Here is a 25,645-nt window from a genome sequence, read left to right on the forward strand (position 1 = left end):
GGTGCGTATATAGCACTTATTACAAAAGTAACAGTCACATTATTTTCATTAATTACATTGTGTATATAACTTTAACATTTGTCTGACATGTCACTGTTGTCATCAAATAAAATAATATGCTGAAATACATTCATTTGAAATATAAAAAAAAAAATAATTTGGTTTACCCCTCGTGACGATAAACAAATACATTGGTAGCCTTTTCGGCCACAAAGGTGCTTTCATCGCCAAAAATTTGGTTCGCCAGCTAAGCAAAAGAGTGGATCATATTGTTAATGTAATATATTTGGTATTTCTAAGTGTGTACGCACACTACTAAAAAGTCATGTAAATTTCGGTTCCCTGAGACCGACACATGTAAGCGGGCCTTTTGACATAAGAATCAGTTGAAAGAAACGTGAAAATCAATTCAATCAAACGTTCTCTTCGTCGACTAGCTGATGTTTCGGTTTGAGAACACTTAATTTTACATGATATGTTTGTTTACGTTCTATGATTTACGTCCAATATGGATTACGTCTCGTGTAAAAGTAGTTATTTCTAAGTGTGATTTCTTTAACTCTCCGAATACGGTGGGTAAAAAACTTTACGCCGACTACGAAGCCTCCGAAAAACGTGTAACGGCAAGTTTGCAATGTCATAACTTAGTCATTTCTTAATGAATTTTAAAAATTGTGGTACCTTTAGAATTCCTAGGGTTTGTAGATGATTTTGATTGCAAAAAGATTGAAAATAGAGTGGTCTACTTTTTTTAAAAGTGAAAAGAGTTGATACACATTTTTTTGAAAAGTGTGTTTGTAGGGTTTTGCAAGTGGCGCAAGATCTATAATTTAGATTTTTGGGCATAAATGTTCACAATTAGTCAGAAAACAGTCATGCTTCCTATATATGGATCCTGGAGACAACGGAACGGTCCTCACAAAATCCGGAACTTCCGTAAAAGTGGTCAATCCATGGACCTGATCCTAGAGCCCTGCTGTTTTTTGAAAACATTAGGAACTGTGATATAAAAAAATATTTGGGGTCGTGACATAAACATGTACCTGGATGGCTATGGGACCGTCCTCCGGAACATCTGTAAAAGTGGACAATCCATGAAACTGATCGTAGAGCTCCGCGTTTTTTAACATTAGGATCTGTGATATAAGAATGAATTTGGGACATAGACCCAGCGGAAGATCCGGAACATCCGTAAAAGTAGTAAATCCACGATCCTGATCCTAGAGCTCCGCATTTTTTTTTAACATTAGGAACTGTGATGATAGAAGCAATTTGGGGTTGTGACATAGACATGAACCTGGATGTCTATGGGACCGTTCAGCGGAAAATCCGGAACATCCGTAAAGTAGTAAATCCACGATCCTGATCCTAGAGCTCCGCATTTTTTTTTAACATTAGGAACGGTGATGATAGAAGCAATTTGGGGTTGTGACATAAACATGAACCTGGATGTCTATGGGAACGTTCAGCGGAAGATCCGGAACATCCGTAAAGTAGTAAATCCACGATCCTGATCCTAGAGCTCCGCATTGTTTTAACATTAGGAACTGTGATGATAGAAGCAATTTGGGGTTGTGACATAAACATGAACCTTGATGGCCATGAGTCCGTCCTCCGGAAGATCCGAAACATCCGTGGAAGTGGAAAATTCAAAAAACTGATCCTAGAGCTCTGTGGTTTTCTTGAAAACGTTAGGAACTGTGATATTAGAATGAATTTGGGATCGTGACATAAACATGAACCCAGATGGCCATCAGACCGTCCTCCGGAAGATCCGAAAAATCCGTAAAAGTGGTCAATGTATGGAACTGATTCTAGAGCTCATCATCATCTACAAACCCTAGGAATTCTAAAGGTACCACAATTTTTGAAATTCATTAAGAAATGGCTAAGTTATGACATTGCAAACTTGCCGTTACACATTTTTCGAAGGCATCGTATTCGGAGTGTTAATCAGTTTTAATTTTATACAAGTTCTGCCGGATAGAATTGACCAATTCCATTCAGTTAAATAGTCAACCTTTTTAAATTACACAATTAGAAAAATTACTTTAACACGTTATGCATATTTGATGAAACGAATGAAACTTAAACAGAGATGTCATGTAGAATCAAGTGCTTCGATACCGAAAAATATGTAGCATTTATAAAAATTACGATTGATTGATCTGAATTTCCCAACTTTGAAGCTTAAGTTTTATGTCATAATGTAACGCTCGTATATATCGGTCTTAAAGTACCGAAAGTTACATGAGATTTCCGTAGTATTTACTAGATATACTCAGAGGGAGAGATGGGCAGAAAAAGCAAAATACAAATCGGCAGCAAGGTTTTGTATTTTAACTATTTTGTGGGAGCTTACCATCAATAACTGCCATTGATCGAAAGGTACAGTAGCAGCACTTCCACTCAAGCTTGTACTCAACATTGGCAGCTTATGTGATTTTGTGCTTAAAGTTACACGAAATATAGTGTAAACTTACGCCAAATCTAACATGTGATCTACACAGATAAAAATTCTGAATTTTAATTGTGATGTAACGTTCATTCACGTAGACTTGTATTTCATTTCACGCAACCGAGCAACTTGCAAACAATGTGGTTTACAAAGATGGGCTTTTGTATACAATATTTGCTACATTGCATGAAATGTGTCATAGCTTATATATAGCATGATATATAATGTAAACGTATATGATATGTGACGCTCCATTTATGTGCATCATATTGAACACTACTTTTTCGGACTGTGTATGTATGGCAAAAATTTACATGAATTTTTTAAACGATGTGCAGGGAAGATTCTGATTTGCTGTCGTTAGCAGCACGCGCAGATAGAAAGAAAATTGATGAAGAATTTGAAAATATTCTGAAAATGGATGGAACACGACGAGAGTAGGTGGATATAGAAGCTAAAAATGGCAGAAGACTTTTCATAGATTTATTCGCTAGCGTGAGATTTAAGCAAAATAATATCTTTTTTGGACTGAATCTAATCTACCGTCAACAATTCGGACAACATTTACTACTGAAAACTTAAAGTAACATGTTATACTTTCTCATGCATAATTCCTCTAAAGATTATTACATGTTACAAGGGTGTTATAACAATTATCAACAAGTCAAATGTCATCAAGATAGGCTTATAGCATGTTATAAATTGATGATGAAGATAATGGTCAACCCTCTTACCTCAATAAAATTTGAGCCGAACGATTTAGCTTTAAATAAGGTAATATATAAACATCTTGCCCAGATTTGTCAACAAAAGTAAATTGGTTACAGCTACAGATAAACTTCCCACTACAGTTTGCAGTTGTTTCACAGTAATGTAAGTGTGAAAAAACTTTTGGCGTCAACCTCGAATATTCTCAAGTGTCCTTAGCGATCAAAAGTCCAAGATAATAAAAAAAAAATACAGTCAGAACCTCTTATTGATGCAATGATAATTACCAGCGGAGTCAAGGAAGCTCCATAAATTAAGTCAAGACAACGATATACTTCGATCAAAACCATCTGGTTCGCAGAAAGCCTAGCGGAAAGTCCAAGCGCAGCATAGCATAACGTAGGTGGTAGGTTCAATTCTCTGTTCAATCTTTTTTTCTGTTTTGAAACTTTCTTGACTCCCCAGGACACACTGTGGTGGTGAACAAAGAACTCTAAGCCCGCAGCCGGAGTGAAAGCTGGCGACCGAGCTGACCAGCAACAGGAATAACAACTATTAACACTCCGAACACGATACCTCCGGTAAAATGTGTAACGGCAAACTTGAAATGTTTAAACAAATATAATTCAGCCATTTATTGACGAATTTCAAATATATTGACGCCATTTGATACAAAAAACTTAAAAGATTTATTTTGTATAAATAGTTTTAAAATCTATCGATAAATTGCTGAGCAATGATTTTTCAACATTGCGGCTACACATTTAACCGGAGGCATCGTGTTTGGACTGTTAATAAAATCGTTTGTCCGTTCGGTCACCTGCTTTCACTCTAAGTTGAGGGTAGACGCAAAGTTCCAGTAGGTAGAAAGTTGCCAATCCTACCAAATTCATCGTATGGCGCTAGATGTTTATGACCACCGGCTGTTGTTTGACGTAATTCGTTTCACTTACATTTGAATACTGTAAGGATGGTTTATTTAGTTGCAATTATCCAAATCGTTGCATTGCTATTTGTTGGAAGATTTGAGTGTTTCTTAAAAAAAAACTACACGCTTTACATTTTCCTTTGAGATATCTATCATACATTCAAACAGTGTTCTCTGCATGATGGCAAATTGCAAGGCGCGCATCTATCGCACTTTTCCCACAGATTTCCCAGGATGAAACATATGTATGTTCCCACGTCTCAGTACACCCGATGCGCGGAGTTATGTATTAAATCCCAACCTGTTATATACTCACGATCGCAGTGCTGCGATCTTGATCCATCGTCTCGTCCGTCACATAAACATACACACATATCCACGTTCCTTTCTTTTCGTGTAGCTGTGTGTATGTGTGTGTGTGAGAAAAGCAGAGAAAATTAAGACTTCAGAATCGGGCAGCTGGTTTTCCTCGATTCAGTCATCGCTTGCAGCAGCACTGAGTTCGACGACGGTCGCCGGATCAGTGCGTTTTTCCATTTTCTTGTAGAGCAGTAAGTGTTTGAATCTATTTGGTAACATTCTCATTCACCTTTTTGCCGTAGTTATTCAGTGGTTTAGCTGGTGTGAAAGTGTTCTTCTTGGCCTAGGTTGATTTGTACGGTGAAACGGAATTTTCCCCATCTGTCCAAAGGTGATATAATTGCACGGTGTTTGCTGGAATCGTTCCAATAAGGGCAGTAGAGAGGCAGTTGTCTTCTAGAAAGTTATCCTGAAAAGCAAATTGGGACATTCTTGCTTGAGACGAGGGGAAAAGTGTATGATCGTTACGTAATTTGTGTTGAAAAACTCGGAATCTACCTGTTGCATTTATCATGTGTAAATGATGCATAATCTGTTTAATGGACTGATAATATTGAAGTGAACTTCGGAACAGTGAATACAGTGAAGAGAGCCCAGATGTAATGCAATGCTGGTGATCATTTTGCTAGAGGACCAAATTTAGCCTCAACCGCTGAAAAGCTAAAATTAGCACGGCTGAAAATTTAGGCTACCGCAGAAAGAGAAAATGTGTTCAGCCGTGGAGCGATATTATTGATGTGCAAACATTTTGATTTCAAATGTGTTGATTTCAGAAATTCCAGCTTTGGACTAGTAAGGGTGACTCAACCCTAACATTTCAGGTCCATAATAATAATTGGAAAGTTGAGTGATTTCCGTTGCTTGCCATAGTACTTCGAGAGTGCTATTATTGATAAAGTGTAATTTGTTTAGTTTGTGAACTGCATGGAGTATAATAAAACTTAAATCTACGAGAATGAGTTTGCAATACTTAAATCATGTAGCTGTTTTCTACTTTGAAGATATTTCATCATAACATCTATAGTACGTGTACGGTGCCTTGCATGAACCCAATCTTATTTACCATGCGCCTCCTTATCTTTCTGAAACATTAAACAAGGCGACAGATGAATTTTGAGAAATAAAATTAAACTTAAACATTACTTATACTGTAAATATTACCACAACTCAGCACACAGATGTTCCAGTTGAAGAAATACTAAATATTTTCCCAATCATAACATAGTGAATGAATCCCACATTGCACAACGATCCGTGTCACTCATTAACGGGACATCGGATTAAGTAACACATGTTGCTGATTAATGGCCAAAAGATAGCTGTCGCCAATTCCTCATTTTTCGCATTCGCACACATTGCTCTCCTGAAAATAGAAAATTATAGCCGAATGCAGTCCAACTCACCAATGATGAATCGCATGAATGCCCTGATTTGGCAACGTGCCATTGCAAAGTGTAAGATTCTGCGCTACCCCAAATCAATATTTATAGGCATCACTCTTCTACTCGCGCACATATACTCACACCTAGTGAAAGTTGCTCGTACCTAATCGGGGATCAGAGGTCCAATGTCTGCACAGTTACAATTATCTGTGTAACAATATGTTCAACAATTGTGTGTATCCCACGAAGTTCGTGTCCATTGCAAACCAACGAGCTTGGTGAAATTTTTTGAACTATGATTTTTGCCTCCTAAAAATAGAACTCAACTGGTGGTGTGTAGCTCATTCTCAACCTCTCAACGCAACAGCACACAGTAGGCTAACGTTTAACGTTGCATATGTGGGATAACGCATGCGCATAATCAGACCCAAGGATTTAAAATTAAACATTTAGCAAAAAAATCGGCTCAGCGCAAACCACCGTGTACCGTAGTGCGGACACGAAACATTATAAATAGTGACTCTAGTCGGGCAGGATGATGGTCTTCTGCTTCTTCTTTATCTTCTTCTCAGATGAATGAATGAAATATTCGAGGTTGAAATATCGAATCCAAACGCCAGGCGTAGGCGTACACATTTTTTTTTTAATGAAAACCGTGTGTGTCTGTGGGTGGGAGGATTTTCATAATCGGTTTCTGTGGTTCAGCAACTGGTGGAAACGAAAATTTCATGTTCGTGTTGTGAAGGAATTTTATTAGGTAATATTTGACATCCCACGCACACACGACGGAAGGTTGATGGGATTCAATTAGCATTTAAACTTTTCACTTTAAACTATTGGGTAGGTCTTAGAACATATACAGCAGATGTTGTGTGTGACTTGTTTCCCATACTGATGGACATAAGTTGATGCTCGGCTGTGCTCATTTGTATAAAACAAGTTTAATTAATTCTTTTATATCTTTTTTTTAGATAGTCATAGACATTAGGCTACGTACTGGTTCCATATAAACAAAGTAAAAATCATACTATTTAACATTTTATAAAAGTTCATGAAGTTCTGATCAAATAAACTAATGCACCACATGAATGGTCATTGTTGATGTAAGAAGCTATTAGTTTTGGTATCAATGGGGGTGAGCCTTACTCTTTGGAACGAATATGACCAAATAAATGGAATGACTTAAATGAAACATTTATACAATTCGAGAAACAGCATAAACGATTTGATAAATATGTACGATACTACTACATCATTTATTGCAATAGTCTTGATCTAACAATGGCATCCTACTTTCTTTTTAGTCGATACTATTTTACCTAACCATGTAATGGAACCAGTTTTGACACAACCCCATTTAAAGCACAAGGGTTCATGCCAAGACTGATGAAAATAGTGACAAAATTGGTATTATTTGTGTTGAACCTGTTCAGTCCCAACCCACTTGAACCCGAAATGTTTGTCAGTGCGAACCGAGCCCAGGATACAAACATAAACGATCCTACTGACGTTTGCAGATGCTATGCGGAATCCCTATCCAGGTTGACTTGGAATCAAAAACAAACGCTGCAATGAACCCAGCCAAATATAACGAGTTTACCGAGGCTTTGAAAAAAATCACACATTGAACAGGTGAATAACGTGACCGCTCAAACTAAACCAGAGCCTACTACGTAATTTAATGTATAAAAATCTATATATTTTTCAAAATTAAATAATTCCATGAAGAAGTACACCAAAAATAGTATTCATGTAGCTTCCATTGGAAATGCACATGAGTTTTATCCATTATCAAAATTAATGACATTTATCTGTATTTCCCATAAAATTTATGCGATCACATGAATTTTATATGATTTTTCATATAAATTTCATCTGCCCATCAGGTAGAGGCATGCTACGATATGAGCATGCTAAAGAGTCCCGATTAACCGTTTCCTTGATCTCTATTACCCATTGTTGATGGATTATGTTTAAATATTTTGAAACTTTCTGCTACGTCTAGTTTCCAAGGTGAAGATACACTCCACAGGATATCAATATTATTCTTTGTCAAATTGTGCCCCTTTGTAATGATATGTTCTGCAACCTTGGATTTAAATTCACAATGAAATCCTTTATCCACCTCTTTGTTAGCCTTTTTTACCTCTGCGATGTGTTGCTTAAACCTAGTTTCCAAAGTCCTTTTCGTCTGACCAATGTAGTAATTATTGCAATCTGGACAAGAGGTTTTGTAGACACCGGCTTTTCCTAAGACATTTATTAAATCTTTGGTTGATCCTAACAGTGACTTCAGCTGATTTGCCGTGCTGCTGAATACTAAATCTAGAGCAAAACTTCTAAACTTCGAACTCAATAGTTTGGTACTGTTTTCGTCGAAATTCACCGCCACCCGTTTTAAACCCTCAGAGTACGCCTAAAATGGTCGCTTGTTCTTTTATCGATTACTGCCTGAATTGTTTTTTCTTGATGCCCATTAGGCCAGCGATTTAAAAAATGTGAGCTATTTCTTTTGATTTGCCTGTATCGCTAAGAGGAAGAGTTTGCATCCTGTGAATCATGTGGTGAAAAGCGGCCATTTTGTGTTGATGGGAATAGTTTGAAGTGCTCGGTATTACCATAGAGGTATCTCTAAGACTAGAAGGTCTGTTTCTTTGGGACGTACTGGTCTTAGAGTTACCTCTATGGTATTACTCTCTTTGTATTTGTTGGTTCCCTATAGATTTCGATATTGAACGAAGCCGTTCCCTGATTATGAAAAGATCTAAGAAGGGGAGTTTGGCGTCTCTCTCTTCTTCGTGAGTAAATATGGCCTCCAAAATTTTTGATAAAGCTTCCCTTTTAACATTGCTAAAAATGTCATCCACATACCAACACTTGGGCAACAAATTCCTATCCTCCAGAATATTTTCTATGTTAGCCATGAACAATTCACATAAAAATAGGGAAAGCGAATCCGCCCATTGGAGTTTGTTTATAAAAAATCCTCTGAAAATGAAATCATTTTCCTGCTACAAAGACGAGTTAGCTCATATCTCAATGACCAAACTTTGTTTATCCAGGTATAATCTTCACGTTGCTGCAGAAGCCAGTCCTCTAAAAGGCAGATGGCTCCCTTAACTGGTACACTCGGAAAAGTGCTGTGACATCAAATGAAACCATGACTTCATCTTCCCGAATCTCTCCTGATGCCTGAAGTAGATTTGCGAATTCCTGTGTACTGTGAAGTGAGCGAGTGGTAAAGAGCTTAGGCATATTATGAAATTCCTTTACTAGCCATTTGGCAAACTTATGAGTGGGAGATCCTTCAGTCGAGATAATAATCCTTATTTCGTTTCCTGGTTTGTGAATCTTTGATCCTATGTAGAATAGGGTTTGGAACTTTCAATTGACTCGTAGTGTTGCACTCTTTCAACGTTTTATCCACATGTTTAACCATGGGGTCAATCCTCAACTGCCTGTATGGGTCATTAGTATTTTTTTCCGTCATCCGGTTGTCATAGTCCTGTTTGTCCAAAATCACTACCGCCTAACTTTTGTCCGCTTTTGTATAGAACACCGGCTTTGTTTTAAGTTATTTGAGAATTCAAATTTCCTCTTTTTTGGTTGTGAATGTCCCTTTCCGTTTTGTATTTAGTCTCTGAAATAATATTCCTGGCAGTCTCGTGTAATTGAATATGTGTGAGTGATTGCAGTCTCCATGGCAACGATGGCCTCTTCCACGTCAGGTTTTGAGGAGCTCGCATATGCAAATCCCTTGTTAAGAATTGTCAATTGGTCTTCTGAGAACTGATGCGTCGAGCGATTTACCACAAAACCTTCGACGGATTGAACCACTGCTGTGTTAACTGAACTCTGTGATTTCTGGTCCCTTTGCTGTGTTGTGTAATTGAAATCGTATTGTAGTGATCTCAGATTGTTGTTATGCAGCTTTCTTTACATTTTTTTCCTCGTAGTCCTCCAATACTTTTATTTTAGTCAAAAACAGTGGAAATTCAAATGTGAAATCTTTGGCCAATGTCAAATGCAAACATTTCCCCAAGTGTCACTTTAGTAACAAAATATCTGCTGAGACAGTTTATTGTTTTCAAACAGAATTTTAAGGGCTTTCGCGTTTAACTTTTGCTTCCATATATTTTGGAGAAAATCGTACTCTTATCTATGATTTGATTACTATTAGAATACGTTCGTGAGGAAAATCAACATAAGCAGAAGAATTGATTGAACATTAGAAATGAATATCGAGGCAGAATGGGAAATAGTGCACATTTGTAATAACTAAAAAATAAACAATCTCGATTTCTTCACCTTCACTTAAAGCATAAACTAGGTTCAACCAAATGGCTGTAATACGGCGCTGCATTTTACATTACAATATCTTATCGACATTATATGGGTAATACTTAGAACTTTGAAAATAAATAATTTATATTTTTGGGGGCTAGGTAGCTTCCACTAGCTTCGCTTAGTATTTGGAGATATGGTTCACAGTAAAGCCATCGATGTTGTTGATGTTTTCTATTCGATAGGAATAGGCACTGAGGCACTACTGTTGCTTTGGATCACTGATTTAAGAGAAAAAAAATGTTTATTTAGCTTTAAGGCGATTCTTTGAAGAGTCCAAAGATGGGCGTTATGATGGCTGATATGTCCTATCACTTCAAATTTTCAAGTTTGTTGGTATCATCTTATTTCGGGCAATCGATTTGTAAAGTTATCACCTTTGGACTAGTGAAAAATTTCAGTAGAACCGAATGTAGAAAGATTTTATCCTCGATATGAATTCGATCACTCTGGATTAATTTTTCAATGCATACAAATTACTCACCACACAATCTTTTTCGCTTTCAGGTTTAGCCACACCCCACAACCATGTCTGATGATGAAGAGTATTCGTAAGTATAAAACAGACGTCTTTCGTCGTCACTCGTCAGAAACAGATCCACCCGAATACGAGTTTTATTGTTATACTTACTTCAACACAGTTATCGTTACTTTTTGTCCCAAATCTCAACTACTGGTTTTTGGTTACTTTTTGTTAAACCCACGTGTTTTTTTTCTTCGTAAAACAAAAACAAAACTGAATCGTTATTATCATTACCGTTATCTCACAATCGTTCCTTTTTGTAAAATAACTTCCCTTATTGTTTGTTTCTTGTTTCAATTAAATGGCTTTTGTTTTAAGATCCAAAATATTTTAATACTCTAGGTTCTAATCTAAGAAATAACAGGAAAACAAAACTCGGTACATATTCAAAATAGCATTGAACACTACCGATACCGGTTTTGTCCTTATATTTTGAGTGCAATTTAGTTACAAAACACGCTTTGTTATATTGTTAATGGTTTCTTTTTTACTGTTCCTTGTTTACTGTTCCAACATCACCTTTTTCAAGTAGCTTTTGGTTTTCCCCTATCACACAAGTAGCTTACCCTTTCCATCTGGTATAAATTAAAATACAACGGGAGCGTTTTCTTTTTGCAATGCAACATTTTGCGAAAATCGAAATGGTTTTGATGTTTTGAATTTTCAAAGAAGCAATAGAAACAACCGACGTCGCGCCGCCAGAGCAGGAGTGAAAAACAAATTTAGAAGCGATTAGAAGAAAGTACCCCACAACCTCGAATTTGGCACCGAATGATGATCAAAATTGTATATCCCACGCTTACTCATTTCAATCTGTTTCTAAACCGTTTTTTAGCTCTGAGGAGGAGGAGGTCGTCGAGGAGCAGCACGAACAGTAAGTGTAGTCGGTATGACCACAAGCCGAAATCTTGTACAAAATAGATACTTTAGAATCAGACGAAATTAATCTATCCTCTATACTGCTTTTTTTTCTATTCTAAAACAACTTGCTACATATTTGCTAGTTTTGGCTCTGATTAGAAAACTTGAACGAGTTCGATGTATATATACAGCTTAGTAGAGCTGCAAAGTGTTTTGGTTCGGATTTTTCCAATACACATTTATTCTGTGTAAATCGCGTTCGATTCATTGACCGTGAGTCAATAGCAATATAGTTTTAACAGTGTATAATTATTCGATGTAGAGTTTGCTTTTTCAATGGTATTTTCTCACATTTAGCCAAGTGAATACCGTTCAATCGGAAAAGTATTACATAGCTGCCTGAACGCTTCTTCGAATGCAACGTAGAATTCCATCCGAGCGTTAAATATCCAACTGTAATTATCCAGCTTGCGTGATCTGGGACATTTTTGAACCTTTTCAACATAATTGTCTCATTCATTTGTACGCAAAATTCATCCGACTCAGAAGGAATCAAAACTGTTCCAGATTATTCAATTCCTAAGCCAGTTATGCCAACAGCGACACTAGTAAGCAATAGAATCGCAGTTATGAAAAACTAGCCTAACAAACTTAACAAAGTTCCTTTCTTTTTAAACCATACAACTACACACGTCTAAAGTTCTAATACCATGCACTGGAAGAAATAAACTCTAAATGTAGAATTTTCTCTTTTTTTGCAGGAAGTAAGTGCGATTTAGAAAATTTACCCCCACTCCCTTTTAGTTTTATCTGAATTAGAGTTTTGCAATAGGCTTACAACAATTATTCGAAAAGCTAACCAAACAAGCGAACTAGTGTTTGTTTATTTTTGGAGAAAACAACCAAGTCAAATTTTGTACCGTTAGATAGTCCCTCTTTTCCTTATCCACATGAACCACAAGCCAGAATGCGGTAGACATTTTGAGAGAGAGAGAGAAACGAAGAAAAATATTTTTGTCGGTAACATTTTTCTATTTTTTCATAGTTTTAGTCAACTATTTTTTGAGTAACATTGAGAGTCTGTCATTAATTATCGGCTCAATTGAAACGGTATTAGATTGTTCGTGAAACTTCACTGCAACAGTCCGGTAACCTTGAAAAGTCAATGACACTCTCTCTACCTTTCGTTAAAGTATTTTTGCGATCTGCTTTTAAGCTTTCTACAGTTGAACAACAAATAATACAACAATAAGCAATCGCTTTCGATTAATTCCACACTTAATAATACGTTTTTGGAGCATCAATATCTGCTTAAGGAAGAAACATAAAAAAACATTTTTTTTCTCAATGTAATACTATTCACCAGTAAAAAAAAAAGTTGTTCGCTTCTGAATCAGTGATTGAAATCGAACAAACAATTGGGGTAGTGATTTATTTGGTTCTCGCTTGATTTATCGCTTTTCAAATACTTTTCCCTTACTTTCTAATTAATCTTTGGTTTTGCCTTGGTAAATTTTCAACGAAAAATGGACAGTGTTGGAAATTTGCCTTCAGCGCTCACTACGAGCAGTAATTCTTTTTTGTTTACGTTCGTTGGATTGTCTATTCTCCTGTTCAGTAAAGTCTGAGTTGCTAGGATGGTTGCTATGGAAGGCGTTAAGAATTGGCTTTATTCAATCTAGCTTTTTTATGATTCTGAGCACCCGATTCCAATGCGTCAATCAAGCAACCTGAGACAGTTACTTCAAAGCACAGTCTTCTTCAGTCTCCGTCTGCACTTAGTCCTAAAATTTTAAAAACATACAAAAAACCTCTCCATCTTTTGTCTATTGTCAGTGTAGAATGCTTTGTAGATATATGTAAATAGTGTACTAACTCTGTTTGTAAACATTAATAATCTGTTAATATATCCATAACTACATTTAAATAGGAAGTTGCATCAAAATATGACAAGAAGTCTATATTGGTCTGCTTTCACTAACCTCGTTGCTGTAAAACCAATGCCAATGATGACCAGTCTCTACATCCTTATCCCAAAGTCTTGCGGGCTCCTCCTCTTTGGTGGATGGAGCGCCAATAAGATTAACCACGGTCTGAAGCTTGTCCGTTTTACGATGAGGATCCGTTGAAAAAAATTGTCATATTTTGAAGCCTTTCGATTAGATTGTAAGAAAATCAAGGTACACATTTACCTGTTAGATATACCATTTGAAATTGTTTTTTGTATGAAGACACATTTTAAAGATGTTTTTGATTTTTCCCCTTTTTATTTTTGTGTTGTTCGTCGTCAACCTTCAAACTCAAATGGACCAATCCTGAAACGTTTTCACTACCAAAAATCGTGTGAAAATACAAAATACCATTTTGTTACTACTACCACCACCAACCACCACAACCCGTGTGTGTGAATGCCCGCACGTACCTGCCGACCATCTTTGGTAACCTCGTTTTGAATGGCGGCAAACGGATCATTACATGTATAAAAATACATCCATCCAACCACCATCAAACATCCCTCGACAAAAACCAAATCGTGTGTAATTGTTTTGAACATGAAAAACACCGACTACCACCCGAAAAACAAACAAACAAAAAAAAAAAACTTGCAAACCATAAACTACTATCCGTAACCGTAGGCCAGCAGCTAAGAGCGAGTAAGTGTAAAACAGACAAATTTACCATCAGCAGACCATTACACGTTTGCGCACACGAAACCCACCACCACACACGCAACTGCAATAATGGCTACTTTTGTCTTTTTGTGCGCCAATCAACTAATATGCTAAGATTTATCGAAACTCAAACCAAAGCAATCAGGAAATGTTTCGAAATTTCAAAATAACCGATGGCTGTAGGACGGATATCTCTAATTAGGTAGTCATACCACATTAATATCTTTACCAAATTAAAGAATGAGATCCTACAGCCATCGGTTGATTAGACAGTCAATTAACAAGCAACCTGCTGTTTTCTCTAGTCTTTCATTTCCTCTTCTAAACAATATAAATCTCGAATCTGATCAATCGAAAAAGGAGCCTTCCTAATCTAAAAACACAAATCGAATTGGCGAAATCAATTGGAAATGGCGATCGTATGGTAATACGTAATAATCGGGTAAATAGTCGAATCGACGTAAGTGCTTTTGAAAGCAACGGCTTCACACGTAAATTCAAGGATGATTTTTCAGAAGGACGTATATGATTTTGTAAACGAAGATTCAAACGAGAACTTGTCGAAACTGTTAGCTCTCTCACGCAAACTAAAACTGCTTTTCTTGTTGGGGAAACATTACCGTTTCTGATGGTGGTGTTAGTTTACGTGGAGGAGCTGAGTTTCGCCAAATTGACGTTTGAATCTTTGATAACAAACCCAGATACGTCCTATATTGAAAGTGGTATCACCATCATTTGGGGGGGAAATTTCATTTTCCTGATGGTGAGTTGATTTGCGTGTGCGAGCTACCAGTTTCTATAAATTGAAGTTTGAAGTCATTGTTTACAAAAACACTTACGCCGGTTTGAATATTTGTTCGAGAATAGCACGTATTTTTGACTACCAATGATCGCAATTTTTGCTATGAGTCTTGAGTCTTTAATGCCTTCTAGTAATTAATACATCCGAAATCTGATAATGACAATACCACGGCCCGTACAAACAGGTGTTCTTTCTTGTTAAAATTCAAAGTTAAGCCGTGAAAAGTTAAAAAGTGTCATCAAGATAGCCTAGTAACATGTTATAACATGTTATGACTCTGTAGTATGAATTAGGCATTAGCGTGAAACTTCAAATGCATAAATGCCAGCTTGCACAAAACATACAATTATAAAATTGATACTCTCTGTTTGTAGTAGTGCAGCGATTTGGCACTAGAGAACACCCTGTTATACACACCCAGGTCAAAACGTTTAACGAATCTTTGATAAAGATTGTGAATTGCTTTAAGATTTCATATTAATACCAATTGATATTTTAGATGGGGACAATATTGGGTCGTAACCACTTCAGAATGGTTTTGCTGAGGTCCCTCCAATTATTTTTTTTTCTTCAGAAAATCCATCTACATTTCGCAGGAAGTGTTATCCGATTTCCCTCGGAAGATTATTAGAGAAGTTCTATCTTCTCGGATGTTTTGTCCTGACTTCTCCCGGTCTGTTGTTTGGAATATTCTTCCAACTTCACCAACAATTGTCTTTCATCTTTCCCGGGAAATTTCATTCGACTTCTCTCGGAAGTTTTTTCTGACTTCACCCGGATGATTTTTCAGACATCTCTTGGAAGTTTCTTTGAACTTCCCCCACAAGCGTCGTTCAACTTTCCCCGGAAATTTCTGCCAACTTACACCGAAAATTTCCTCCTGGAAGTTTCTTCTGGAAGCTTCTTCCGGTTACTCCAGAAATTGTCTTCCGATTTATCAGGAAGGTTTTTCTGATCCTTCACGAAGGTTTCTCCTACTTTTCTCGGAATATCAACTTCATTCCGCTCCTAGAAGCTTCTCCGAATGTTCCAGGAAATCCTTCTTGCTTCCATTGGTAGATTGTGCTGACTTCCTCTTGAAAGTAAATTCCGAATTCTCCTGGAAGTTTTTTTTACGACCTCTTCCGGAAGTTTCTTCTGACTTCACCCGAAAGATTCTTTTGACTTTTCCCGGAAGCACCTTCAAATTTACTTCAGAATATGTTTCCAATTTGACCAGGTATTTCTGCCAAATGACCCGTATGTCGTTTCTTCTGGTTTCTCCTTAAAAAATATTCCAATTTACCAGGCATTTTTTCCCTCGCTCAAATGTCTCCTACTTTTACCGGAAAATCAATTAAAATTACCCCGGAAATATAATTCGAAATCTCCCGGAAGTATCTTTGACAAGCTACATCTTCTCGGTGTTTTTCCCTGACTTCTCCCGGAAGATTGTTTCATTGTCTCCCTGAATTTTATGCTAAGATTTCACTCGAAAGCTCCTTACAACAGGGTGCCTGGTTTCTCTCGGAAATGTCTTTAAACATTCTTCAGACTTCAGACATTTACCATAAATTTGCTCCAAACTGCCCCAGGAAGTTTCTTCCGTCTTCTTCAGGAAGTTTCTTCTTTGATTTCATTCGACTTCTCCTAGAAGTTTCTAGTGATTCCTCTGGAAGTTTCTCCGGACTTCCTCCGGAAATTTCTTCCGACCTTGCTTTTGACTTTCCAGGAAGTTTTTTTTTATTTACTGGATGTTTCTTCCAACTTCTCCTGGAATTTTCATCCGAAATCCCTCAGAAGTCTATCTGGCTTCCCTGGAAATGTTTACCAACTTTTTCCAAAAGTTTCAATCGGTTTGCTCTTGAAGTTTCTTCCAACTTCCATCAGAAGAGCTTATGCCTTCCTCTTGTCTTTTTCAGACTTCCGATATGTTCCAGGAATTTATTCTTGATTATCTCATCTTTGGACGGAGATATTTTCCAACATTCTCAGAAAGATATCTTCCGACTTCCGTGGACATTTTATCGACTTATCACAGATAGTTTATTGCAGCCCACTTCCCTCGGAAAACATACAGCAAATTTTCTGTGTGGTATTTTCTTTTGGTAAAAATTAATATTGAGTTTCCCGAGTACGAAACACTATTTTAATAATCTATCTGTAATGTGAAAAAAAATGACTGATTATGCCTTGATCCACAAGAGGCTCACCTAAAAAAAATAAATAAGCAAGCAATTGAGCAGCTTCTCAGTAATAATACAAATAATCTCGCACCTTATAGATAGCTTGAAATTGAGTGCTTAAATCTTGAAATAATTGATGTTTTCTTTGATTTAAAAAATCAGGAATTTTTTGTGTGTGAAATAAGAAACTAAATCAGACAAGATATGAAATTAGATCAAATTCTTGGAGTATATACATCTATATACAACAATTTCATCAATGTAATATGCAATCCTTTCAACAAATACCTAAACACAAAAACGAATATTTCCCAGAATGTCGGAATGTGCATCCTTGCTTTCACTGTTGTGACGTAGAGCATGGAATTAATTTTAACAAAGTTTCAAAATTCTGTGATGTTGCAGCTTCAACGATTGTATTAAATTTTCTTCACCATAGAAATAAAACTCTAATCGTTTTTCATTAAAATCAACCTGTAGACACCGTAAATAACCACTAATGTACAGCATATTTGAACTTGGTACGCTCTTGGTCATTTCCCATGTAAAATTGAGTAAAAATTTACTCAGAAAAAATCTCAGTAGAATAGTTTTCTAGATAAAGATATTTCTGTACTATGGACTGCAGTAGTAATTTTTCATCAATAACGACCTTACAGCCCGGGGAGGGAAGTTTTTTTTTTGTTTTGCTAAAACTTTCAGTCTTTGAATAATAAAACAACATCAAGAGTTTTGAAACGATCATTAACTGCTGCCTTGAAATTTAATAGAAACCTCTTCTCCAGACTTTTGAATTCTATCCAACCCGTAACTGTGACTCGGTGTGTAATACTGGAAATCTTCCAATCCATTTTGTCCTGAGAGCCCTTCCCTTTTCATCATCATCATCATTTCCCCTGTCATTAAAAAATACCAAATCAGCGAAAGCATCTGCCTATTTTTGTTCGTCGAACACAATTCTCATGGTTGTGTGTTTCTAAAGTAATATCTTTTTTTACAGCGTATACGTACATTTTTTTTTGATTTTTGTATTATGTACAATAAGCATGTCCAGCAAATGGAGCTGTGTTTTTGTGTCTGCGAATGTGTGCGAATCAACAACGGAGGGATTTGTACCAAGAGTATAAGATAATCTCTGTAACCATAAATGAAATTTCTGTACACACAATTAAACGCTTTTCTTATACACAATATTACATTTTAAGTTACATTGGCAAGGTTTGCTAATCGCTATCTTCTCTCCCTCGGTTTTCCCGTTACCTTTATTTGCTTTTCCCAAATGTTGCGTAATTTGTAGGGGAGATGATCCCGAATTCATCAAGCGCCAGGATCAGAAGCGCTCAGACTTGGATGAACAGCTGAAGGAGTACATCAACGAATGGCGTAAACAGCGGTCCAAGGAAGAAGATGAACTCAAGAGACTCAAGGAGAAACAAGCCAAGCGCAAGGTTTCCCGGGCCGAAGAGGAGCAGCGTATGGCTCAGCGCAAGAAGGAAGAGGAGGAACGTCGTGTGCGCGAGGTTGAAGAAAAGAAACAGCGTGAAATCGATGAGAAGAGACGTCGTCTCGAAGAGGCCGAGAAGAAGCGCCAGGCGATGCTGCAGGCCATGAAGGACAAGGACAAGAAGGGACCGAACTTCACCATTACCAAGAAGGACAGTTCCGTAAGTCCTGGCAGCTGTTTGTTAATGAGTAAATTGGCTAATGTATTCCTTTCTATCAACAGTTCGGTATGTCCAATGCTCAGATGGAGCGTAACAAGACTAAGGAACAACTGGAGGAGGAGAAGAAAATCTCCCTGTCCTTCCGTATCAAGCCTCTGGAAATGGACGGCATGAGCGCAGCTGCTCTGCGTACCAAGGCCACCGAGCTGTGGGAGAGCATCGTCAAGCTGGAGACCGAGAAGTACGATTTGGAGGAAAGGCAAAAGCGTCAGGACTACGATGTAAGCTCATTTCTTGCAAATTTGATTGAGTTGCACTAATGCATAGGCAAAATGTTGATTCTCTGCCCACGCAAGTTATATTATTCTTTTTTACTTATGTGCCTTATCTCTGCATTCCTAATAGTTGAAAGAGTTGAAGGAAAGACAAAAGCAGCAGCTGAGACACAAAGCCTTGAAGAAGGGTCTGGACCCCGAAGCCCTCACCGGCAAATACCCAGTAAGTTTCTTCTCTTTGGCCCCGTCCAATCACAACGTCTAATATCTCTCATTTATTTCTCACTATAGCCAAAGATCCAAGTCGCCTCCAAATACGAACGTCGTGTCGATACCCGCTCCTACGATGATAAGAAGAAACTTTTCGAGGGTGTAAGTATCTAAAGCTATTCGTTTCTCAAGCGGAAGTGCATGCTCGCTTGCTCCAAACGCAGCAAGCGAACTTACACGAATGCCTGCTGAGACACGTATTTTAGTATCACCGTCTCCCATGCATCATCACGTCAAGATTACGAATGAAAAAATAGCCCGATTCAAACGATACTAGATTTCTAATCAGAGTTCAATTATCCTTCTCGTAAATTCAAAAGGGCTACAGCGCATATTATCTAGAAAAAATGAACAAAAAATGGTCGCAACGCCAAGAGCTGTGGACGACACGAACCAAGTGTAAGAAATCTCCGTTAAATGTTTGAAGTGAACACGTGCTCACAGCAAAGTTTTGTCGATATTGTTAATCCAGCGGGAATTGTAGCACAAATTGTGCCGTCGTTAAACTGAATTTATCAAACTGTATCTAATGCATAGTGTCTTGTGCGTCTTCCTTGTTCGAGCATAAATAATCAACTTTCATTGTCTATTGTATACATCAAACTCAAACTCGCCACTAGAAACTCGTGCACTGCATATACAAAACTCACTTGTGACTCTCTGTTATATTTTCTGTTTTTCCTAACACACCGTATCTGTACAGGGATTTGACAATCTAAACAAAGAAAGTCTCGAAAAGATGTGGTCCGAGAGGAAGGAACAGTACGTTGGTCGCCAGAAATGTAAGTATTCACCATAACCCACATAACCAAGCACATACCTCAGGGGCTGCATCAATCGAACACGCACTAAAAGACATATTCGTATCGTATTACACACTCCGTGTCTGTTGAACGTCGTCTATCTATGTCCTTTGTGCTCTAAATGGTCCGTCATATAAGGTAATACATGAACAAAATTCTATTCCTAACAGCCAAACTTCCAAAATGGTTCGGAGAGCGACCAGGCAAGAAGCCAGGAGACCCCGAGACCCCAGAAGGCGAGGACGAGGTCAAGCCTGATGACGAAGAAATCGAGGAAATCGAGGTCGTCGAGGAAGTTGTAAGAATTGCTATTTTTTGGTTTCGAGGTGAAGCGCATCTAAAATTTACTTTCCATTGTCTAGGTTGAGGAAGAGGAGGAGGAGGAAGAGGAGGAAGAGGAGGAAGAGGAAGAGGAGGAGGAAGAGGAGGAAGAAGAGGAAGAGGAAGAAGAGGAGGAGGAAGAATAAATGTTCGATCGTCAACGGTTTCCTTTTAGAGCTATTGATTAAGTCGGAAGCATTATTTTTCTACTACCATTTCCATACTATTCCTCCAATCAGCAGCGAACAAAGCAAGAATCATGATGATGATGATGACGATACCAATGAGCGAAAGCAACAGGAAGAAGCAGTACCAGCAGCAACAGCAACAGCATCTACAACTATGATTGGAATCATCTCAATTAACATCTTTCATGAACTTTATTATTTTAATAATTATTTTATTATTTAAAGTCTCATTATAAAAACAAATAAAATTATTTATTATAAACTGTAAGAGCTGGACTAAAAATGCACTAGTTTATATGAAATCCGAATATCGCAAATTTATTTGATCATAGCCACCTCTAGCCGAATCAGCCCCATACCAAAACCAGAGTTTGACAGTAGGCAGCATGTACCGGGCCCAGTCCTTCATTGTGCTGTGCTGGGCCTGCTGTCACGTATGACATGTTGTCTACGCTATAATGACTGCCATAAGGCTGACCGGATACGCGCATCTCCTTGGAAACTAAATAAGGTATTGGGTAGATCGCTACTTCGTCGTAATCGCCCATTTCCGTTCTATCTATTGGAAAAGATCAATAATATAAATTATTTCACCGTGCACAAATCAATAATAGATTTGGTGTGAACGAGGTACAATAATCTCCTATTCTATAAGTTATTCATGAAAATTTCTATACAAACTTCAAACTTTTGGGCGGCCCCTAACCCCTTTATCAATATTTCATCGGTTTGGTCCGGTCACTTGGGACCGTTACTATTCTTGCTGTACATGAACGATGTCAATCTCACCTTGAAGTGTCTAAAACTCTCGTATGCCGATAATCTGAAACTTTACTATACGGTTCAACAACCACAAGACACACTTTTTCTGCAACAAAAACTGGAAGCCTTCGCTGAATGTTGTCATATCAATCGAATTTCACTGACAGTCAAGGACTTGGAGATTCTGGTTGATACAAAATTGACCTTCAAGGATCACGTCGCGTACGTTGTATATAAAGCCTCATCGCAACTGGGATTCTTATTTCGCTTTGCTAAAAAGTTCAAGGACGTCTACTGCTTAAAAGCTTTATACTGCTCAATTATGCGCCCCGTGTCTGGTTTCCTTATAAACACAATAAAATTCAACGCATTTTGCTATTAAGCAAAAAATCATCCGGTTCGGTCTACGTCATCCTAGGTAGAGAGACCCATTCAAACTATAGATACTATAGATTTCATAGATAAGCGGAGGCACAAAAAGTTGTTTTGGCCACCATGAAAAATAAATGATCTTACTGGCATCCGTCAAAAAAGTTCATGCCATCATACAGCTCTTCGTTGTACAGTTTTGTTTTGTTTCGTGCGTAAAAGTTCAAAATGAAGTGCAAAGCAAATCTTTGCAACAATGTTTCGAGGAATGGTTTGCTTTATCTTTCCTTCTTCCGTTGTCTGCGAAATAAATCGGAATGTGGAGTGTGGAAAGCGTTTTGTGCTCATAATATTCAACGCTGTACAGACGGGAGAGTTATAACATGTTATAACCATAGAGGTAACTCTAAGACCAGAAGGTCCCGAAGAAACGAGCTCAACTTTTTGGCTCAGCTCTGGTACTCTCTTCGGTCCCAAGCTAATCGATTCACCCCTCGAAACATAGGAACAACCAATAACCCCTCATTTTATCTGTCAAACTTTCATAGCGAATCAAAACAAACATTGCGTAGTACTAGAATTTCGACTAGAATAGGGTGCGTTAATCGTTTGCTTGGGACCAATACGCTACTAAAGTGGTGAGCCAATTTAAAATCGTTAGTTTCGTATTGATTGTTGTTATAACGGTAGTCAAATAATTGCAACACGGAAATCACCATCAAGATAACGCTATAACATGTTATAACTCTGTAGTCTAAACGTACTATTACAATACTTCTCCCTCAAACAACACCATGATGACGTCATGTTCGTTTGGCTACACTAACTGACAGTTCGTTTGGCTACATTATACTTTTCCTCCGCTTATCTATGGAATCTATAGTATCTATAATTCAAACCAGTTATGAAAGTCGTTTGCTTATATACTTGTAAATACACTTGAACACTTGGAATTACTAGAAGAAAGGCCAGTGCCGTCTTAACCACCTTTGGGGCCCCGGTCTGCTTTTTTTTTATTGAGGGACCCCCTATGATGTGATATCGATTTTAAAATTCTAGCCCACATGAAATAAAAATAGGTACCTACCTTAAAACGGGGTAAAGTTGATTATTTAGGTGAAATTGGTCATTTAGGTGAAGTTGATCACTACAACAAATCTCAATTTTCAATTTAATTAATTCAATTATTGTCATAAGGTAATTTGTTTAGTATTTCATTAAGTAGTTTAAAATAATACTTTATAACGTTTCCCCTACCAAACAGTGCGTTCTACCACTCTTAATGTACAATTTTGTGGATGTTACAGAATACGCAACTTTTAATTGTTCCTAAATATCCTATCTGAATCAGCATTTATTCTGGTGCTATGTTCGGTAAAATTACTTATTTTAGTTAATTTTGGGCCGCTGAATCCCAATCTGAAATCAGATTTTGTTAAAATGAACTGCAAACTTCTAAATATTGCATTGCATAAAAATCTTCATTATCAACTTCACCCTAGAATTGTTATTTTGCATTGGTATTCTAATTTTGATTATGAAAAATAAACCAAACATGCAATTTCAAAACTAATTTCGTACATCAGACAAATATTTCCTAGTACAGGTTTCAGTGGTATTTGTTTGTGTACCAAACATATGGTTGGACAAATATAGAGGGTTATCCGTGAACATATATCAACTTCCCCCCGTTTTACGGTACTTTTTTTTCCTTGATTTGTTTTCCGTCGATCTTGTTTTCCGTGCTGAGCACCAACGCTACCGACGCCAGGAAGGCAGCTCCCACACCTGGACCCTACCTATCGACCCATCAACTCATGAACCGGGGACCAACGGCTTTACTTCCCTTCCGAAGGAAGGCGTGATTAGAGATGTTATGCCTCAGAACATCCCGGCGGCGCCGACTGGGATTGAACCCAGGCCTGCTGGGGTGAGAGGTAATCACGCTTACCACTACACCTCCGGCGCCGCTTTTTTACGGTACTTGTAACAATCAACAAATTTTTCGTTTAATTTTCATTTTCCAACCTGCTCCATTAATTATGACACACTTTTAGGAGGGAGGGGTGTTTTGGAAACTGTGTCGAGCCATACAAAAAAGGTCCATACAAAAAATCCAGAACAACATGTGAAAAGGGCATACAAGCTTTTTGTAAACAAACCTTCTTATGCCCTTTTCTCGCCACCCATATGACACCAACGCAAACCTTTAACATCACCGGGTAGGGGACACTTTCCCCTTCCCGATGATATTGCTGGTTTGCGTGGGCGACCCTCGGTTGGTGAGAAAAGGGCCTACAAAGGTTTGTTTACAAAAAGCTTGTATGCCCTTTTCACATGTTGTTCTGGAAATGTGAAAAAGGGAGGGGGATGGGGGTTGAAAATGGGCCAAATTTGCGTGACATAATTAATGAACCTTCCCTAAAACACATTTATACTGAATAAAAAATATCAGTGCCAGCATTTCAAAGGGGCGTAATTGCATTTGTAAATAATGGCTTTAGTCGTCGATTTCTCGCGAATGAATGCTCACTTATGAAAATGAACGACACCAGCACGCAGAGGAATATTTCTCGTATCAGTTACACACTTAAGGTCCACGCACATTAGATCCGGATCGGACGCGATGCGGCAAAGTGACAGCTAAATCTATTGTCTAACTGTCAAATTTACGTCAACGCAACGCAAACGGATCTAATGTGGGTGGCCCTTTAGAAATAACTAATTTTACACGTAACGGAATCCATTTTTGTCACAAAAGATGAGACGTAAACAAACATGTCATGTAATAATAAGTGCTCCAAGACTGAAAAATTCGTTGCTCGACGAAAAGTGCGTTTGATTGAGCTATATTTCACGTCTGTTATGACTCAAATTTATGTCAAAATTGACGCTCGTATATGTCACTCTCAGAGCACCTAAATTTACATGTTTTTTTTTCGAAGTGTGTAGCACCCAATGATCAAATCAAATCACATATCCAATGGAAAATATTCATTAGAATTTCACATAACTTTCATGTTATAACATAATTGGGAATTGCATCACAAAATCACATGAACCTTATGAGTCAAATGAAATTTAAGTGATTTATCATATAGAACTCATGTGATCACATGAATGTTATGTGAAATTCAGATAGATATCATTGGTTTTGTTAATGGAAAAATATTATGTGCATTCCCAATAGAAACTACATGAAAACTTTTTCCGTGTATGTTTATCACTCCTCATACACTCAAAAAAAATCCATACATGTGTTTTCAAATATGAACTTTGCCAATTGCCATTCACCATGATATCCTGTGAATTTCATTCGCATTTCATGGGATCAATGTTCAAAAATCACATGTCTCAACTGCCGGTGAAATCAAAACAAACCACATCATAATTTCGTGTGTATACTTATTGAAATTAACCACTTTTTCGAGCAGTTTAAATGATGTACCCCTCGAACTTTGAAATAAAACATTATTTTGAATTTTATTCTTCTAGAACCTCTAAAAAAGTAGCCAAAATTTGTGCGTTTCATAAAAAACTAGAAATTAGTTGGTCTAGTTTTGTGCAATCGCTGTCACGCCAAAACTGCTTGACAAAGTGGTCAATTCATGAGATCGCAGTATACACGCAAATCAAAAATCTATTACAATGAATGTTAGTTCCGTTTCCTATCATCCTCTGTTCATGAACACCGCAACGAATGTTAGAAATTGACCATGCAGGCGATGTAATGGTTTTTTGTCTTTTTTTTTATTTCGTGTTCTATCTACGCTTTCGACTATACCAGTAA

General features: G+C 37.5%; 1 protein-coding gene across 8 annotated transcripts; it reads left to right on the forward strand.

Moving 5' to 3' along the window:
* The first annotated feature begins 4,540 nt into the window (after nucleotides 1-4,540).
* Nucleotides 4,541-20,992, forward strand: TpnT (Troponin T, skeletal muscle). 8 transcript variants are annotated; one of them, XM_065220958.1, is made up of 11 exons: nucleotides 4,541-4,645; nucleotides 10,688-10,731; nucleotides 11,539-11,581; nucleotides 14,201-14,218; nucleotides 18,501-18,867; nucleotides 18,930-19,148; nucleotides 19,273-19,365; nucleotides 19,434-19,514; nucleotides 20,116-20,194; nucleotides 20,386-20,513; nucleotides 20,578-20,992. In XM_065220958.1, exons 2-11 carry the CDS (start codon nucleotides 10,716-10,718, stop codon nucleotides 20,680-20,682), a joined length of 1,149 nt encoding a protein of 382 aa, XP_065077030.1. In that variant the 5' UTR covers nucleotides 4,541-4,645; nucleotides 10,688-10,715; the 3' UTR covers nucleotides 20,683-20,992. The 8 variants fall into 8 exon arrangements, with proteins under 8 accessions (XP_065077030.1, XP_065077024.1, XP_065077022.1 ...); XM_065220952.1 differs by lacking the exon at nucleotides 20,116-20,194 and adding an exon at nucleotides 19,733-19,811 and having other exon boundaries at nucleotides 11,539-11,577; XM_065220950.1 differs by having other exon boundaries at nucleotides 11,539-11,577.
* The last annotated feature ends 4,653 nt before the right edge of the window (nucleotides 20,993-25,645 follow it).

The sequence above is a fragment of the Ochlerotatus camptorhynchus genome, unplaced genomic scaffold (assembly GCF_037179485.1).
Source record: "Ochlerotatus camptorhynchus isolate MF236.1 unplaced genomic scaffold, CSIRO-AGI_Acam_v1.1 ptg000136l, whole genome shotgun sequence".
Lineage (NCBI taxonomy): Eukaryota > Metazoa > Arthropoda > Insecta > Diptera > Culicidae > Ochlerotatus > Ochlerotatus camptorhynchus.